The 17,373-nt window shown below is 52.4% G+C and overlaps 9 protein-coding genes across 9 annotated transcripts; 6 read left to right on the top strand and 3 right to left on the bottom strand.

The window, feature by feature from the left end:
* Positions 1 to 1,639: 1,639 nt before the first annotated feature.
* On the top strand, positions 1,640 to 3,129 carry J4E90_001258 (uncharacterized protein; the record flags this gene model as incomplete). The annotated part of the gene is made up of 4 exons (XM_051430847.1): positions 1,640 to 1,931; positions 1,977 to 2,159; positions 2,216 to 2,557; positions 2,612 to 3,129. 4 exons carry the CDS (start codon positions 1,640 to 1,642, stop codon positions 3,127 to 3,129), a joined length of 1,335 nt encoding a protein of 444 aa, XP_051296334.1.
* A 404-nt stretch (positions 3,130 to 3,533) lies between these two features.
* J4E90_001257 (uncharacterized protein) lies at positions 3,534 to 4,517 on the bottom strand (the record flags this gene model as incomplete). The annotated part of the gene is made up of 1 exon (XM_051430846.1): positions 3,534 to 4,517. The coding sequence occupies one exon, from the start codon at positions 4,515 to 4,517 to the stop codon at positions 3,534 to 3,536; it is 984 nt and encodes a 327-aa protein (XP_051296333.1).
* A 427-nt stretch (positions 4,518 to 4,944) lies between these two features.
* J4E90_001256 (uncharacterized protein) lies at positions 4,945 to 6,189 on the top strand (the record flags this gene model as incomplete). The annotated part of the gene is made up of 1 exon (XM_051430845.1): positions 4,945 to 6,189. One exon carries the CDS (start codon positions 4,945 to 4,947, stop codon positions 6,187 to 6,189), a length of 1,245 nt encoding a protein of 414 aa, XP_051296332.1.
* Positions 6,190 to 6,581: 392 nt separating this feature from the next.
* J4E90_001255 (uncharacterized protein) lies at positions 6,582 to 7,710 on the top strand (the record flags this gene model as incomplete). The annotated part of the gene is made up of 4 exons (XM_051430844.1): positions 6,582 to 6,634; positions 6,684 to 7,038; positions 7,095 to 7,418; positions 7,480 to 7,710. 4 exons carry the CDS (start codon positions 6,582 to 6,584, stop codon positions 7,708 to 7,710), a joined length of 963 nt encoding a protein of 320 aa, XP_051296331.1.
* A 513-nt stretch (positions 7,711 to 8,223) lies between these two features.
* On the top strand, positions 8,224 to 8,876 carry J4E90_001254 (uncharacterized protein; the record flags this gene model as incomplete). The annotated part of the gene is made up of 3 exons (XM_051430843.1): positions 8,224 to 8,423; positions 8,524 to 8,740; positions 8,790 to 8,876. 3 exons carry the CDS (start codon positions 8,224 to 8,226, stop codon positions 8,874 to 8,876), a joined length of 504 nt encoding a protein of 167 aa, XP_051296330.1.
* Positions 8,877 to 9,538: 662 nt separating this feature from the next.
* Positions 9,539 to 10,120, bottom strand: VMA7 (H(+)-transporting V1 sector ATPase subunit F; the record flags this gene model as incomplete). The annotated part of the gene is made up of 4 exons (XM_051430842.1): positions 9,539 to 9,679; positions 9,775 to 9,912; positions 9,970 to 10,005; positions 10,061 to 10,120. The coding sequence occupies 4 exons, from the start codon at positions 10,118 to 10,120 to the stop codon at positions 9,539 to 9,541; spliced, it is 375 nt and encodes a 124-aa protein (XP_051296329.1).
* Positions 10,121 to 10,387: 267 nt separating this feature from the next.
* Positions 10,388 to 11,848, top strand: J4E90_001252 (uncharacterized protein; the record flags this gene model as incomplete). Its single annotated transcript, XM_051430841.1, has 1 exon — positions 10,388 to 11,848. The coding sequence occupies one exon, from the start codon at positions 10,388 to 10,390 to the stop codon at positions 11,846 to 11,848; it is 1,461 nt and encodes a 486-aa protein (XP_051296328.1).
* Positions 11,849 to 14,260: 2,412 nt separating this feature from the next.
* J4E90_001251 (uncharacterized protein) lies at positions 14,261 to 15,052 on the bottom strand (the record flags this gene model as incomplete). Its single annotated transcript, XM_051430840.1, has 1 exon — positions 14,261 to 15,052. The coding sequence occupies one exon, from the start codon at positions 15,050 to 15,052 to the stop codon at positions 14,261 to 14,263; it is 792 nt and encodes a 263-aa protein (XP_051296327.1).
* A 1,702-nt stretch (positions 15,053 to 16,754) lies between these two features.
* Positions 16,755 to 17,323, top strand: J4E90_001250 (uncharacterized protein; the record flags this gene model as incomplete). Its single annotated transcript, XM_051430839.1, has 3 exons — positions 16,755 to 17,139; positions 17,188 to 17,238; positions 17,286 to 17,323. The coding sequence occupies 3 exons, from the start codon at positions 16,755 to 16,757 to the stop codon at positions 17,321 to 17,323; spliced, it is 474 nt and encodes a 157-aa protein (XP_051296326.1).
* Positions 17,324 to 17,373: the final 50 nt, after the last annotated feature.

Here is a 17,373-nt window from a genome sequence, read left to right as displayed (position 1 = left end):
ACAGAGGCATCCCGATACGTGGAGTCAAATTCTGCCTGGAATGTGGAAGATTCTGCCTGAGGTGTGAACCAAACAGGGGTCAAAGGGATGCGGGGAGGACGTGTTTGACTGAATGGTGTAGCTTTCCTGCTGAAGTCTGTGCGCTGCCGATGATGTCAGCATTCTTCGATGGATTCCTCAGGCTCAATCTCTAGCACCTACCATGTTCAATCATCATCATCACGCACGTTCATCCATATTCCCGAGCCTTGCAGCGGTTATTGACACTTTACAAACTTCTATCGCCGACTTTGCGCGTACAACGTCTCGTCACGAACGCCTCAGTCGCGTGGCTGTCGATCGCTAAATTGAGTTTTGACATGGTAAGTCCCGCAGCGAGCGCAACCCTATTCGAAGACTGCCAAAATTCCCGGTTAGCATTTGTAAAACGACAAGCATCCGTTGGTCTTGGTAGGGCCTTTTACGCGTTTAGCGGTACTCAAGTCGTTATTCAGACGTCCGTTAGCCTTAGCCTAGGTCCGCCTCTTACTCGCGACGGGAATCGTTCGTAGGGCGACTGCATATGTTCGACACCTCAATGCTAATCTGGAACTGCGGTTGCAAATCCTCGGTAGTTGTGACAAGCGCACCTAATGCAGTCGCATACTATGGCGTCTTGTCGTTGAAGCTTTCCATGATTGCGCACCGCTCTATGATCGCCATGGATTTTGCCTCGAGGTTGGGTTCAGAACTAGCTTTCCTTGACATGCATCACCATGATGATGTAAGGCAGGTATGCGCACGATTGTACATGGATTCTTGGACATCGATGTCTCAACGCATTTGAATTCTTCTCTTTTTCGACGAAAATTCATGGCCCAGGGTTATTGATCACAACCCACCACCAGCCGTTTTCCTGTGGGGACGTCGCAGATCTGCAGGCACACGGGTAGCAGTGATGATTCTAGCTCGACTACTAGTATGTGGCATCGGCAATCCTACCCCAAGAGTCGCTTCGCACCTGGGCAAGCTCAAGCTCCATACGCTCGCGTGGATCATTTACCGCTACAGCGGGTCGCGCGATCTTCAAACACCTGCAGAAGCAACGCCAACAAACGTCCTGTTACACATGCCACGTGTGCGATCAAACCTCCCTGCCTCATGGTGATCAAAGATCAGCGTTCCACGATGCAAGGCGGTCGCAGGGTCAGTATAGCCTTCGGCTACGTTCACTGTTACGCGCCTCCGGGTTTCTACACAACGCCACGCTTACCAGGGCTATGCGCAAAACTACAGCGACTTCTTTACGTCGCGAAGCTGACAGCACATGACTCCGCCTTGTACCCCCAATGTTCACCGCAACTTTCTTGGAAGCTCTCACGGAAAGAGCCTAATAATGGAAGCAGTCGGCGAAATAGTCCATATACGCCATGCAAGACTAGGGGACCCGTACTGTGGCGTAGATCACTCCACAGTGTTTGAGGTGCGGGAAGATATGGACCCCGCTAACTACTAGCGGAGTCATTGGTCTTGGACCCCCGACTCTTGTGTGTATAGATCTGGCTCATATCCCGGGCGTCGTTTCTGTTTGCGATGGTCAGTTCGTGTCACATTCACCCCGACAGCTAGGCCTGCTGCTACTACGCCGGTATTTCCTAATATGGACGGAAACACTCTGGGATCCTATGGCGGCAGCCTCGTCGCTCGTGCAGGCGGTTTACATCCTCCACCAGAAGTCCTTCTCAGCTGGCCAAAACCGAATTATGTCGACCCGGAGGAACGAGGTTGGGGGCCCCCAATACTGCTCATGGTCGTCTTGGGCATCACCTTCCTGGTATACTGTGCGCGGATGTGGGCAAGGCTGGTCATATCGAAGAACTTTGGGCTGGATGACATACTTGTCAGCATGGCAATGCTGCCGCTATTCGGTCTGACCATATCAAGCGTACTTGGTGTGTATCGCTTCCTTTCAAAGTGGTCTTTGCTAACAAACGCAGGTATTCGTATCTATGGCTTCCAATGGCACGTCTGGGACCAGACCAAAGAAACGCTAGTAACGACAAGAGAGATCGCTTTTGCAATCGAACTTAACTACATGTTAACCTCGACGCTGATCAAAGTCTCGATCCTTTGCTTCTACCGCCGAATCGGTGATCGTCTGACGAATCAGTTTATCTACTGTAAGTATCTCGCCAAAGCCAGCCTGGTCCACACAGAAGCTAACGTTGCTCCACAGGGGTCTACGGCACCATCGCCTTCTGCATCATCTACGGAATCGCCTTTACTATTGCCATTGTCTTCACATGTACACCGGTTATAGGATTCTTCCGCCTCTTCGACATATCCTGGAGACTGCAGAATGAACTGACGTGTCGCAACGAGGGGGCCCTTATTGTTGCATGCGCGGTGATTTCACTGTTCCAGGACTTCATCATCTGCCTGCTACCAGTGCTTTTGATTTGGAACCTCCAGATCAGCAAACGCCAAAAGATCGGCCTGTGTGCCATTTTTGGCGTGGGCCTGATAACATGCATCTGCGGTATGATGCGAACGTTCTATGCCGCAAAGCTATACTACTGTATGGATCTATCTTCTTGAATCGTCATCTAGCAAAACTAATTCTCTGGTCTAGTCACCTACGACATCACCTGGGCAGCGTATTCTGGCTGGATCTGGACGACACTCGAAGCCCAGCTCGCCGTAATGTGCGCGTCAGCGCCCTCGCTCAAAGTCTTCCTCGGTCGATACTTCAGCATGTACACCTCGCGCGCCGGCTACTCTCAGACTGGAATCCCCGGTCAAGCGTCCGGCCCGTCGTCAAATACACTATCGCAAGGCTTCACTGGGAAAGCATCACAGCACTCGACACAGCGATCACAGTGCACTGCTGGATCGATTCGCGGTGACGTTCCGTTGGAAGGCATCCATATAACCAACAAATTGGATGTCGAGGTTGAAGAGCGGGATTTTTACGAGCAGGCCAGTCTTCACAGCACTAAGGAGCTCACTGCGCTACCCGTGTCATCGCAGTCTGGTTGGCGGGATGGCTGCAAGACAGTTTGCGCAGCGCTACGACCAGGCAGTAGAGGCACATCAGCAACTCGTGGACGGAGTCGCGAGGGCGATATAGAAGCCGGTCGCGCTTACTGAGCCAATTCTTGCCGTTCGTTTTTCTGTCTGTATCACCCGTATCATCGTTTCGTCGACCTTTTGGTTTTCTAGACCCATATACCTTTCCCTTTGTTCTTATTCCAACGGCTCAAGACATTCCTTGAGCACGCTACGACATTACAGCCGCTTCTAATTTGAGGAGTGCACACATTCAGGGCACGATGGCTATGCCTCGTTGCATACTTCCGTCATGAGTTAGTCATGACATATACCCCCTTATCTTCCCTTGTTGTTACTGGCTACATATTGGATACTGGTAGAAGGACGACGAGTACGGATCGAATTACATTAGAGCCTCCTAATATTAGACCCTCTTTATTCATTCATCTAGATGCATCTCTTGACACATCAATTGTGATAGATTAATCTCTCAATTATTCCGTCTACTGAAGTAAAGACTTCATTGCAGCCTCAACCTCATCCTTATTTCCACAGATCAACCCACCCCTCTCATCCGTATCCTCGATCGCTGTCTCCAAGACTCTCTTCCCCGTCGCAGAATCCAATGCCGCACCTCCAGCACATTCCAAGATCAGCGCGATAGGCGCTAGTTCATAGAGGTGCCTAAGCTTGGCTTTGCTCTGCTCCGTAACCGGAGAAATGTACACACCATGACCCTTGACTAGCGCATGTACAACATCCGGAACGAGGCCGCCGCTGTATCGCAGCGTGTACTTTTGCATGATGAACCGGTTGACCAGGTTCAGATACCTCTGGTCTTCGGCCGCTGCGCGCATGTTCGCCGGCGCGAAATATCGCGTCTTTACTTCAGAGGCTTGCGTCAACTGCACGTCTGGGCGGATGACTTGCATGGCGCCATCATCTGCATATCCGACTTCGAAACATGAACCCTTGGTACCTGGCAAGCGGAGGGCGACAATGGCGGTAGTACGTGGGCCTAGTACACCCAGTATCGAGGCGATTTGCTTCGTGTCCGGCGATTGATGTAGGGCTGATGCTCCTTCCCAGACTCCGATTATCGTGCCTACACTCCAGTTTGGTGCGATAATGGAGGAGCCATCTAGCGGGTCGAAGGCGAGTGTGTAGACTTCTTTGCCTTGATCCTCGCTGCTGGTAGATTTCGATGATTTCTCGACAGGGTCTTCTTCGCTGGATGCTGTTACGATAGCTGGGCATGAGTCGATGGTTTTACGGATCGCTTCTTCGGCCAGGACGTCCACGTTCAGTTGGTCGTCGCCAAAGGCATTGGCGGTTCCGACTTGGGTTACCGATGGAGAGGTGCGCAGGTGTCCGGCTATTGTGTGGATGGAGCTGAGAAGTTTTGGGAGGACGGCATCGCGCAGTTGGGGGTGCGAAGAGGTGATGAGGGAGTCGAGATGGGTTGGTACGTCGACGGGCTGCGACATTTTGTGAGGTTTATGGTTTATCGAGTTTGATTGAAAGTAGGACTGTTACGATGTAAAATCTACATAGGAAGAAGAAATTCTGCACCTGCTAGTGTTCATCAGAGTGTGACGTCGTGGTGTGGAGTTGTGGAAGCTTCGACTGTCTAGCAGATCCACAAGCATCCACCGAGATCATCATTCGTTTCTCGGCCCTATCCGCGTTTCCCCTAACACCGCGACGCGTCAAAAGCTACCTTCCACTTCGATGTTGGAGATGCTTTCTTTTGCTCGTTCGAGGTGGGGGTTACGAGCGGGGTAGCTCGGGAAGCTCAGCTGCCATCACGGCAAGCTTCGGAAGCTCATACGCCATCACCTCCCTTCATTCTCTCGCGTGCTCTTCACTCCGCCATCCATAAGCACTTGTTTCTTTCTTCTAATTCCATCCATAATGCCCCAAACTCTCAAAATCGCATCCGCGCAATCCCGCACGCTCTCAACAACCGCCGAGACCCTCGCCGCTCTCGAAGTGACAACGAAACGCGCCGCATCCCAAGGCATCGATGTCCTCCTGTTTCCAGAAGCATACCTGGGTGGATATCCTCGTACTTGCGCTTTTGGCGCTGCGGTTGGTGGTCGCGCACCCGAAGGTCGTGAGCAATTCCTGCACTATTTCCACGATGCTGTCGATATGGGCGACACACCGAGCGGCGCTGGGCAAGATTGGCTAGACCGGAAGCTCGAGCTACCGAGAGGGAAGGAATACAGGGGTGATGGGACACGAGAGGAGCTAGAGAGGATAGCAAGAGAGACGGGGGTCTTTGTTGTTACGGGGATTGTGGAGAAGTCGGGTGGCACACTATACTGTGGAGTTGTATTCGTCGATCCGAAGATGGGTGTATTGGGCAAGAGGAGGAAAGTTATGCCGACGGGCAGCGAAAGGCTGATTTGGGGCATGGGAAGTGCGAGTACACTGAGGGCCGTGACAACGGAAATCAAGGGTGTCAAACTGTGTATGGGGTCGGCGATTTGCTGGGAGAACTACATGCCATTGCTGAGGCAAAGCTTGTACAGCCAGAACGTCAACCTGTGGTTTGCGCCGACAGCAGATGCACGCGATGCTTGGACGTCGCTGATGCGCACGGTAGGCTGCGAAGGCCGATGCTTCGTGGTTAGTGCAAACCAATGCGTCAAGAAGAAACACCTCCCAGAATGGATCACCGGCAAAGCACAATCGCAGGGCTATGCGAGCAGAAGCGGCGTCGGCAGGAGCCTCTCGCAACAGAGTAATGGAGTCGCTGGCAGACGACGAAGTACCATCACGAAGACGCCGGAGGGTCACGAAATTTGCATACCAATACCAGAAGGACAGGCGACTGAGGGCGATTCATCGGCGATTGACTCCTCATCCACTGCAGAAGATGCGCTTAGCCCCAAGCAACAACCCTTCTCGCAGCCTCAGTCAGCGGACGGCGAGGAATACGTTTCACGAGGCGGCTCTATGATAGTATCACCCTTGGGCGAGGTGCTTGCCGGACCGGTATGGGAGCAAGAAGATGAGTTGTTAGTTGCAGACGTCGATTTTGACGATTGTGAGCGTGGCAGACTCGACTTCGACTCTGGGGGAAGTTATTCGCGGATGGACAGCTTCAAGCTCAGCGTTGAGGGCCTTGATCTAAATCCACCGCCGATGTAAACTTCTCCAGCCTCAGTAATAGGTCTCTTATAAAGCTGAAAGCTTCAAGCACCTTTCTAGCCCCACTATGGACGAAACAAGACAGGGAATTGATGTGACATCGTAACACAGCTGGCTTGTCAGAACCATGTTTGCTGACTTGTTCGTCCAAAACCTCAGGCAAGCCAGATACGTAGGCGCCCATATCTATCTGACTGCCTCTTGTGGGCTAGGCCATGATTGGTAGAACCGGTGGGCCTGAGGCTGCGAGCTACCCCTCATGCTTGGTTGACGGCCAAACGTTCCCAGCTCTCCACTCCACTACAAGATACACGCTAGATATTCACAGATATTACGGGCCTCTCAACTTACCTTGGCATTCTACTGCTTCCCTTCTCGTCAACTTCCAGGCAATGACAACGCGCAAGAACCTCATCATCGACACCGACTTGCACAGCGATGTTGAGTACGCATAGCCTCGTTCTCATGTCACAAGAAGCTTACTAGTGTACTAGTGATGCGGGCGCATTGCTGCTAGGCGCAACTCTCCCCAATGTCAACCTTCTCGGTGTCAACGTCAACCACCCCTGTTCATACTCTGCTCTCGCAGCATCTGCTATTGTCGCACATTATGGACACCCCAAGACACCTATTGGTATCCGTCGTCCAATGAACGACGTGAGGTTCTTTGACGCCTGGGACTACAAGCGCGGCGAGTACACGAGTAAAGTGGCCTACCACTGGTCCGGAGGCACTCTACCATGGGGAAAGGCAGACAAGGCATGGGATCCAGTTGTCCTGTACAGAAAACTGCTCTCTGAATCAGAAGACGGAAGCGTGACGATTGCTTCCATCGGTTTCCTCGATAATGTGCGTTTTCATAATGTGGCTCTTGTCTATTGACAGCTGGTCGCTAATTCCTACAGCTCTCTGGACTTCTGGACTCCAAACCCGATGAGTACTCTCGGCTTGACGGTCGCGAGCTTGCCAGGACTAAAGTGGCAGAGCTCGTCGTCATGGGTGGCAAGTATCCGAAGGGTCGTAGCTGGAACTTCTGGGGCTCCAAGCCCGCCCTCGCTGCTCATGTATTAGACACATGGGACGGCCCAATAACGTTTGTAGGCACTACTGTCGGCAGAGATGTACTGATAGGCGGGCCGCTGATGGCGAGTGATCTGGAAGACGACCCAATCCGAATGGCTTACATCTACTATGGCTTCGGGAAGCCGCTACCTAGTTGGGATCCACTTGTAGGTATCCCTTTACGAATTGCTTGCGAGGCATACGCTGACTTCTTGCGCCCATGTGTAGACTATCATGTATGCTGCGAATGGCCTTGGAGACATGTTCGACATTGCAGAAGACCGCGGCTACAACAAGATCAACGCTGAAGATGGCTCAAACGAATGGATAAATGACGGAGTCTCGCATGGACGGCGAACTCTGAAACTGAAGGTCAGCAATGAAACTGCTGCGGCCGAGCTGGATCGTCTGTTTTTGGATGCTGCGCGAAGATACTCTAAGCACGCAGGCACCGCCTAGAATGTCGGAATGCTATTATGGCTCCGAATCGATCTCAGATACGTACCGTCACCAGGCATACCTCTATCATGGAAATCGGGTTTCAGATTTCCAGAACTCGCTCAATGCAGTCACTCGTTGATCAGTTAGAAGTTGCTCAAAAGTCCGTCGCTATTGCGCTCTACTGCTATGTTTCCACAAGACGAATGCACGACGGCACAACGTGCAGTACATGTGTACATGTCAAGCCCAGATGGTGCTAGCGGAAGACCCACGCGTGCTGCGTGACCAACAGCGATGACGTTGGCTGCAGGGTCCATGCTTCGCCCCAGCCCCAGCCTCAGCAAGATCCAACAGCGGCCGCTATCTAGACGCCAGCCTCGACCACTACCAGAGCTCTCCATTCTCCACAGCAACCCCAACCATCCTTCCCCAACTTCGAATCCACATCGAAGTTGTTCCCGTCGTGTTTATCGCGCGACAACAACACCACCACAGCTCGTCTCTTGTACCGCAGCTGTCTTCACCGCCGCCATGCAGCTCACCACCCTGTTCCTTGCCGCGCTGAGCGCCGTCTCTGTCACCGCATCGCCCTCATGGATGGGTGGCGACCAGGTCACGATTAAGGAGGAATACAAGGTCCCAGGCGACAACCCTCTGTACTTCTGCGGCGACCCAGCCGACGATCTTCTGAAGATTGAGAAGGTCGACCTGAGCCCCAATCCACCCAAGCCGTACGTGTTCCTCGTCGAAGTATCGTGTAGCTGCGCAATCGCGCACATGAAAGCTTCGCGAATCTCAAGAGTGTAAAGACTGGAGCTAACTTGTACACAGTGGCGAGAAGCTCAGCATCAAGGCCACAGGCGACTTCAAGGAGGAGGTCGGTGAGGGTTTCAAGATGCACCTGCAAGTCAAGTACGGCCTCATCACACTCATCAACCAGAACGCGGATGGTTGCGAAACGATAAAGAAGGGTGACCTCGAGTGCCCTCTCGAGAAGGGCGAGATGAGCCTGACCAAGGACGTTGATCTGCCCAGGGAGATTCCTCCGGTACGTTTCAAGCTGCGACGAATATAGAAGAGTACTGACAGCATGCCAGGGCACATACACCGTCCTCGCCGATGTCTTCACCGCAGAGGGCGACAAGATTACTTGCCTCACCGCCAAGATCGCTTTCCACCGGTAAATTGCCTCACTTCGTAACGACTCTACAACACGCGATGAGCAACGAGGATGTCTGATATTCAATGATGCAGGGGAAACGCGGAGGAAAGTAATGTAGGCAGTGGCAGCAAGATTAAGATGGGACAACCTAGGGTTCAGATGAGTGGACCTTTGGCTGGTCTGGTACAGGAGCGTTTAAGGCGGAGGAATGAGCTGTAAGCCATTTTTGGCGGATTCTCTTTGTTTTGACTCGCGATATCAGCATGTCTCGACTGTAAGCTTTGGTTTCATTGCTTCCCAACCAAGGGTTCCAGTAAGATCCACACATTGAACTTGAACTCGCATTGGTGTTACGAGGTACCTGCAATGTACCAGTTCGTCTGTTTGCCGATGGGCTGGTCCATTGCCGGTACCTCGCAATGACAGTGCCAGCTTAAGGTTGATGTGTGGCCAGTGAATTGAGGATATAATGACGAATTAATGTACATACGATGGACACGCATCGACTTAATAACACTCTCCATAGTACGACTTGTATCTGTAGTGTTGGATATCATATTCATTGACGTTGTAGCTTGTATGCGCAGATAATTGCCGGCGGCACATGCCTAGTACCCATCCAAGAGTAGTGTATGCGACATATTCTGGTGCTCTCATCTTCCGCCAGTCTCCTAAGTCCAAAATCTACTCTCCGAACAACCTCCTCACCCTCTTCAGCACACTGTCCTTCTCGGGGTCGTAAGGGTGGTCTTTCGATGGGATCTCAAGGAGGGAGGGGAAGGCAGCGGTGTATGTCTCGACTCGATGTCGTATCTTCTCGGCGATCTGTGGGTGGTTAGACATGTCTCAGCCTACAAGTCCGTAGAACTTCTGGCATCCTTCTAGATCCCAACGCCACATCCGGGGCGCATAAGACGTACGTGCTGGTTGATGAGCAGAATCGCGATATCCTTGCGCTCGGTGGTGAAGCGGTCGAATGCAGCTTCAATGGTCGCGGTCTCGGTCTTTGCGTCTACAACGAGGAAGTTCTTTTGGCTGTCCGGCGGCTGGGTAACATGCTACGATACCCGTCAGTCTCTTGTCTACGTCGCGTATCGTAGTCGAGGATAGCTTACGCCTACGCCTGCAAGCAGCATGCCCGTGCAAGTGTCCTGCGACCGGTTAGCGCCTTTGATCCGCCAAATGGGGAAGCCGCGAGATGCATACCTCATCGCCTATCACGGCGAGGAACTGCCTGTCCTTGTACTGTGCCGCGGGTGCTGCCATAGTGAGAGTGTAGTGAGGCAGCTGTCGTGAGGTCGGAGCTTGGCTGCACTGAAGCTGGAGCTCCCGCGCGCCGTCGTCATGGGCGGGACCAGGGCCTAGTCCGCGTTAGGCCAACTGTTTGTACTGTCGCTTCTTTCACCCTTCGCGCTTTCTTCATTGTCGCCGCACCACCATGACTTGAGCCCTGCTGCTACTCCACCTTCTCCCATTTCTCTTCTACAACCTGGGACTCGCCCTTAGCACTTATAATCGTAATACCACCGCGCCATGCCTCCTCTCGTGCGCCGCGCACCGCTCTCGGAACGCATCAAAGCCTACTTCGATCTGTCCGACTGGCTCATCTGGATCTCGGAGGAACTCAACAGCTCTGACTGGGAGGACTTTGCATCTGCATATGCGCTCTACATCGGCTTTGGCGCAAACCTCCTCTTCGTACTCGCACAAGCCAACAGCGGCGCATCCACGGCTTCGGACGACGATGGTGTCTTCAACGAGGTGCAGGGCCCCGGATGGATAAAGTGGATCATGGGCTTGCTGGTCCTGGTCCTAGGCGCAGCCAGTTTTGTCAACGCGTTTATGGTCTGGGGTAAGAGGAGGTACTACCGTCTCTTCGAGCAGAGTGTCGATGTTGCGCCACAGACGCCCAGCGCGAAGCGTGTCCGAGTCGACTCATCGCCTGCCGCAGCGAGTCCGATGCAGTTCGTGAGGGGCTTGGTACAGAACAACGCGGCGAGCAGAGCGCATCCTGTCGAGGGCAGGGACGTCTGGGAAGTCGCCGTTTGGGACCCAAACCCGCTATGCCTGGAGCTGTTCTGCCTGTTCAGCCCGTTGCATGTGGTGCTCTACTACTTCAACCTCCCCGTCGCTCCCTTAGATCCCAGACCGAGCGTCAGGGTGACCACGACGATCTTCATCGGAGCCGCGCTCTCGCTTCATCTTTGGTGGCTTAGGAGCTCCTTTATGCAGCAGGCCAAGGACAACTCTCTCATCAGTCGCCAGGTGCTTCACGAGTACGACAGCAAATTTGTCCACCCCTCACTACAGAAGCCATGCCGCGACGTCGGAATACAGACCATCTCTACAAACCGAACCCGAGATTTGAGCGTCGGTGTCAAGGGCAGTAGCCACGGTCTTGCGAGCTCAATCGTCACATACACACCGACTACTATCGTGAACCGTAAAACCTTCCGCACGAACCCGAACGTAAGCTACGCCTCGCAGTACGATCCTGATAACATGGAATCTCCATCTGTCACACGCTCCTCGAGACGAAGATCCTCGGTCCACCAAGATCGTGGCACCTCACAATACACAACCACCTCCACAGCTACAGACGCCGACTTCTCCTCTCCGATACGACCCTCGCAAACGCCCAATCCCTTCCGTCAGGCACCCACCATTCCCCGAACCAATACCAAGCCTAGCGACGGCGGATACCTGGGGGTCAACACTCATGCCGCGTCTCCTTTACGGAAGTCCGCAAGTGCAAACTTCTCAAGAGATGGCGAGAGGAGCGCGAGCCGCGGAAGGGATAGTCTCGGCGGTGCTTTCGAGCGCAGGGCTAGTCCAAGCAAGCGGGACGTCAGCCCTCTAAAGAGGATCAGTCTCGGCAATTTAGGCGCTGCGAGGGAGAGCGGTGAGAAGACACTGGGTCAGTCGGCGAGCTTGGGCAGAAGTAACCCGTATGGAAGCCTTGGTGTTGGACGAAGGGAGAGCGGAAGGTACTAAAGAAGTACGACTCAGTGGGGATGCATGTGAGACACAAAGGTCAGGATGAAGAAGTGCGTGTACGATGGTGAGATGAGAGTTCGTTCAGTTCATGTATATTCTACTATCTACAATACCCGAGAGGAGCGACCAACAAGGCGCTCCTCCATTACAGAATCTCATTAATCACATAACTCAATGTGTACCTCTTTTGAACCTTTCGCGATTACCATGGGATTATCGTCATGTGTTTTTGAAAATAGTCACTCATGTATGCATGTCACGTTTCCTCTTCGCCAGTCCATCTATATAAATCTCCAGTCAGTGCTCACCTACGATCCTTCTATATTCCTCAATTCCTCATATCCATTTCTCAAAAGACAAGGTCGTGTGCCCGATGTGTGACTCCCCTCCGAGTTCCAAAAACACAGGAGAAAAATGTCATGGTACCGGCGTTCGATTCACTGTCCTTGTTCAGAACTTGAACAGTATGTGGCAATGCGTTTCAAAAGACCAGACTGCCAAAGATACCAGTCTTCAGTTCAATGTTTCGTACCATTGATATGGGCCCTCAACATGCATCTCCGGCATGATGCTCAAGATATATAAACGTCAACAGCAGATGGAAAGCCACGCCTCTATTGTTCATGCTCCCTGAGTCTTGTCCAAAATTTCAAGATATCATGGCTATGTCCGCTTCCTGCCTTTTCACAAAAAAAGCGTACACAGCAAGCATGTGCGGCTGACTCGGCTGCTGTGTTCATTTACGATTATCAAAAAACGAAAGACATGATGTGGATGTGAGACCGTCGTCGAGAAAACTACTCCCAATACTTGAATGTTCTCTGCTGTCAACTGAACTTCTTGTCCAGTAAACTTCTGCTTTGCTTAAAAGGTTGAATGCTCCAGCTCTATGTGCTGGGGTTCTCTTTTCTCCTCATAACATTCTTCCACCACTGTGGACCAAAAGAAGATCAGCATCAGGATATGGCGTGTGCTTGCTCCAAAGTCCGCTTCCTCCGATTTCATCGAGCGCGTTTCCAATACTCCAATCACTACGAACATCAGAAGTCATGGAGAATAATTGTAATGTGTTACGACCTCGTTCTTGAGCAAAAGAAAAACGGCTTTTGTACGGCGTTTTGCCATCGACTTCAAAACCCTGAGTGCCCATTTCATGTGCAACAAGCACCTTGGTCTTGCAAGGGTTATACCATTGAGCTAGAAGCTCGTCTTGGGACCGGGACATATAAAAGTCTGTCTTATGCTCTCTCCAAGTCTTCTTCTTCATCAATACCCGGTCCAAATTCACCAAAAACTGGATGTCAAGCCCCGATGTCTGCTACGTACTCCAAACAGCCATCTCGATAATTTATGGAGTTCTTCCGCTTTCCCCAAATAACCTAGGCCTCGACGTAATGTTGGGAGAAAGTGATCGCTCCGATCCAGGCGCTGCAAAGAGACCCCCATGCGCTGCAGATCTAGATCAAAAACTTGACCACGACCCAAACATGTCTTTCTTGGGCTGTAAGCCAAAAATACCCCCGTACTTGGCCTTGTGGTTACATTTTCAGAGGTCTCACATCATCGTGACAGCCAGTGTTCTACATCGAAAAGGCACACGCCGTCGCACATGGTGTGTTCATACCGAAGTATTCGTAAAACCATGGTTGCTTCTTCTGCGATACGTGTACCCGATGAATTCTGCTTCCAGAAAATTCACATCAAATTCATAATGCTGACAACCTATGTTTTGCTTTTCCGCGCGCCTGATCAAAAGACGACAAGACCGCCATCATCACTGTGCGATCGCGATCGCAGAGAATTTATCCTACACGCCAGCTGTGTCTCTTCTTTCTCTCCATAACCTGACACATGTGTCAAAACATGTCTAAATATAAGAGAAAAAAGTAATATGCGACAGCGAAGCTTGTGCTGTTCTCAGCCCTACAAGCATCATCCCGCTCAACGGGCACTTCCTTCGTTTTTCCCACACCGTTTTGTCTAAAAGGCTCGAGGGGATCCGGCACCTGGCAGAAAGTCGTTGGGCTTCTACGTCATGGTGTAGTGTTGGGAAAGTACACGCGGCCTCGCATGCGTTGGTCTCGTATAGATTGTATTTTCGGATCTCAGGAAAAAAAGGACACATGGTGTTGACAAAATCTTGATCGATGATATCGACTGATGCGAAAATGATGTCACAGGCATATTACAATGGATTTGAGCATGATGTTTGAAGTTATTGAATGCATTTCGTAGCTAATAGATATATACAAAAAAGGCGTATCAAAACATGGTTTTGCAAGAGGCTTCATGAAACCTCTGACCACTTGGTATATCATCGTCGTTCACAATCATCCGACTCTTCGCTGAAGAGCCATATCCATCCATCATCATGATTCGGTAGCGAGCACAAGTCTGTTCAGCCAGCACTTAAACAGAGTTGATGAAGGAGAGGAGAGCAGAGGTGCGAGCGTAGACACCGGGGAAGCCCTCCTGAGCGCAGCCGTTGCCGAAGGAGACGAGACCAATGAGGGTCTTGGAGGAGTCGACGATGGGGCCGCCAGAGTCGCCCTGGCAGGAGTCCTTTCCACCCTGAGGGAAACCAGCGCAGATCATGTTGGTGGTGATGGCAGAGGTTCCGTAGGAGGAGCGGCAGCTGGCGCGGGAAACGATGGGGACGGTGACCTTCTGGAGAGCAGCAGGGCTGCTGCCGCCCTCAGTGAGAGCACCCCAGCCGGCAACGACGGCGTTGGATCCAGCAGCGGGGTCGGAGCCAGCAGCAGGAAGGCGAGCATAGCCGATGGAGCCGCTGGCAGCGACGGAAGTAGAGAGCTTCCAGATGGCGACATCCCAATCCTGACCCGAGCTGCGGTAGTTGGGGTGGACGGTGACGGAGGAGACGCCAACCAATGTACCGCCGGATGCCTTTTGCAGGCTACCAGCACGGATCTTGAGGGTGCTGACAGAGCCGATGACTGAGCTCACGGAGCAGTGAGCAGCAGTGACGACGGTGGTGGCGTCCAAGAGAGAACCACCGCAGAGATGCTGTCCGTTCTTCTGAAGGCTGACAATGAAGGGGAAGTCGCCAGAGGCAGCAGCAGTTCCACCGACAATGTCGTCAACGGGAGCATCCTCGGGGAACTCGTACTCGGGGTCCTGAGGAGTAGGAGCCGCAAGGACGAGCGCAGGGAGCGCGATGGCGATGATGGATTGGAAACGCATAATGATTGTTTCGAGTGAATGAGGCTACACGGAGTAGGACTGTGAAGTGATTGAAGTGAAGAGACAAGCGACTGACTGAGCTGGCTGATGATGAAAAGAAAGGGAAGTGACTCTATACTTATACACAGACCATCATCCCCTGATCATCAAACACGCAATCCAGTGCAGTGTCTCCATCGTGTTGTCCGGAGTCGCCAAGCGTGATCGACTAGGTGTGTACTTTGTCCTTCCGAATTGGGGGTCCGCTTCGGCTTGGCGAAGTCTTAACGAGAGTCCGCCCATCGTACCTTTGGCGCGCCGGTGCGTGCTAGGTGACCCTGTCCATGTAGGTACGTTATCTGTGTGTAGTATAAGCTTTCCGGCTGTTTACCTCACAACGAATGTGATGGACGTAGCTGATCTAGCGGTTGCTCCCGTATACCAGGATCAAGGCGAGTTTTGCCTCACAGCTGCAGTCTGCAGGTCCGCTTCTCCAGATCGTTGCTTTTTCGCCCCTTTCTCATTCTAGCTTAGGGCTGCGATCTCAGCCATCTCTTGTGCTTGAAACATGTCGGAAATAAGACGGTTCCCTCTCACGGCCTCAGGCAACCGCAACGTAGCCGTCAAACATGGTTGTTTCTACTCGGGGTATGTCGCAACAAGGCCGTTACAGCGACGCTGTTCCCTAGACAGCAGGAGGTTGTGACGCCGTTCCATATCCTGGCTATAGTAAAGCCGAAGTACCATCGTATTTCCTTTGCCATAGTCTTGGTTCTCGTAGAGTCCATCGAATCGACGCGATCTTATCGCGGCGTATAGCGCCGTCATGCGTTGTCTCCTGAAGAGGCAAGAGATTTTGCCACATGTGGTGTGCATACCGACACAAGCGCCGACCAGGTTCCTGTAACATCTCGTGGTAGGCGAACCACGATGCAGGCTGTGTATATTGCCCTACATGATCGGCATCGTACGTGATTTGTGCCATTTTGTCGGGGGACGAATAGTGTGTTGACGTTAGGTTAGGCGTGACTAGTACGCCAGTGGGGAAAAGGCAGGAGGATTGACCTGCCACAACGGATAGGTCCGCATGGGCTGCTAGCAAAACACTCGCGCACTTGGCCCCGGCATGCACATTGCGACGTCGGAGATGGCGAGCATTCAGGATGTCGCATTATGGCGTTCGCTGGGTGACACCGGCTCTGGGCCAGGAAAGGCAGGAGATGGAGGAGCTATTGGTAGGGCGGAGCTTTAATGTCTTGGCGACGCGCGCGTGAGCCGGCAGACTGCCGGAGGTAGTATCGATCTACACAACGGCGCTGAAACCTGCACATAGTATGGCTGGTATGGAGATCTCCAGTGCTTGCCGGTGGTTCACCGCATGTGAAGTGGTCGAGAAACAATGGCGGTCGAAACGTTGTGTTCAGCGCCCGGCCGCGTCCGCGTCCAGCCTCGGTACCATAGTCAACATAAGTCTGCTTCGATAAGGCCACTGTATACGTAAATGGCTCTCGTCAACATGTCTCTCGATGCGCCGAGCATGAATGCCAGATAACGCCATGCAGACATACTAGCGCAGTGCCTTCAGCCTCATCCGAAGTCTGCGTCATATGCAAGGTACTTCGACTGTTGCCTTGCCTGCACAACATGCGTGGCGCAGCTGCTACTAATACTCCTGACACCATCTCAACTCTCTGCACTGCAATACCCACCACATCCAGAACGAATGCCAGCTGATTCGAAAGGCCGTCGCAACCTCTTGTGGGCATTTGGATTATTCTCTCTGATCCTGATTTCATTCCACATCTTCTCGTCAAAAGAGATGGATAGCCTCCCCGCCCCTTTCACCATCGAAATCGATGGCAGCCCCATCGCCAAGGTCGACGGCAACGCCGAAGACAAGACGCATGCGAAAACAGGCACGGACGCAGCCGTCTTTGAACTCAAGGGCAGCCGTCTGCAGTGCGACGGTCACATTCTTGGACGAGCCATGGTAGAAGACCGTAGCTTCCTTCCAAAGCAAGTGTGGTGGTTCAAGGCAGACACCGATATGCCCGTGCATAAAGTTACTGCAAGTCAGGACGGTGACTCGTACCAATTGAAGTTTTCCAGTATGTGTATTGCGGTGATGTGATCATGCTCATACTAAATACATGCAGACGCGCCTCTGATGGTAGACGATGGAGGGGTCTTTGCGGATCTTCTTGGGGGTGAGTATCCTCCACTTTGGCATCGAAATGACTCCTAACATTCCCAGATAACCCTTCTAAAGTGGTCTTGAAGATGCAGTCGTAGTCATGGAGTGGTTGAATGCGGAAGTATACATGCTGTTTAAGGTTCGTGGC

This window comes from Alternaria incomplexa (assembly GCF_024043165.1).
Source record: "Alternaria incomplexa strain BMP 0042 chromosome Unknown scaffold_1, whole genome shotgun sequence".
In the NCBI taxonomy this organism is placed as follows: domain Eukaryota; kingdom Fungi; phylum Ascomycota; class Dothideomycetes; order Pleosporales; family Pleosporaceae; genus Alternaria; species Alternaria incomplexa.
This window is presented reverse-complemented; position numbering and strand designations above follow the sequence as displayed.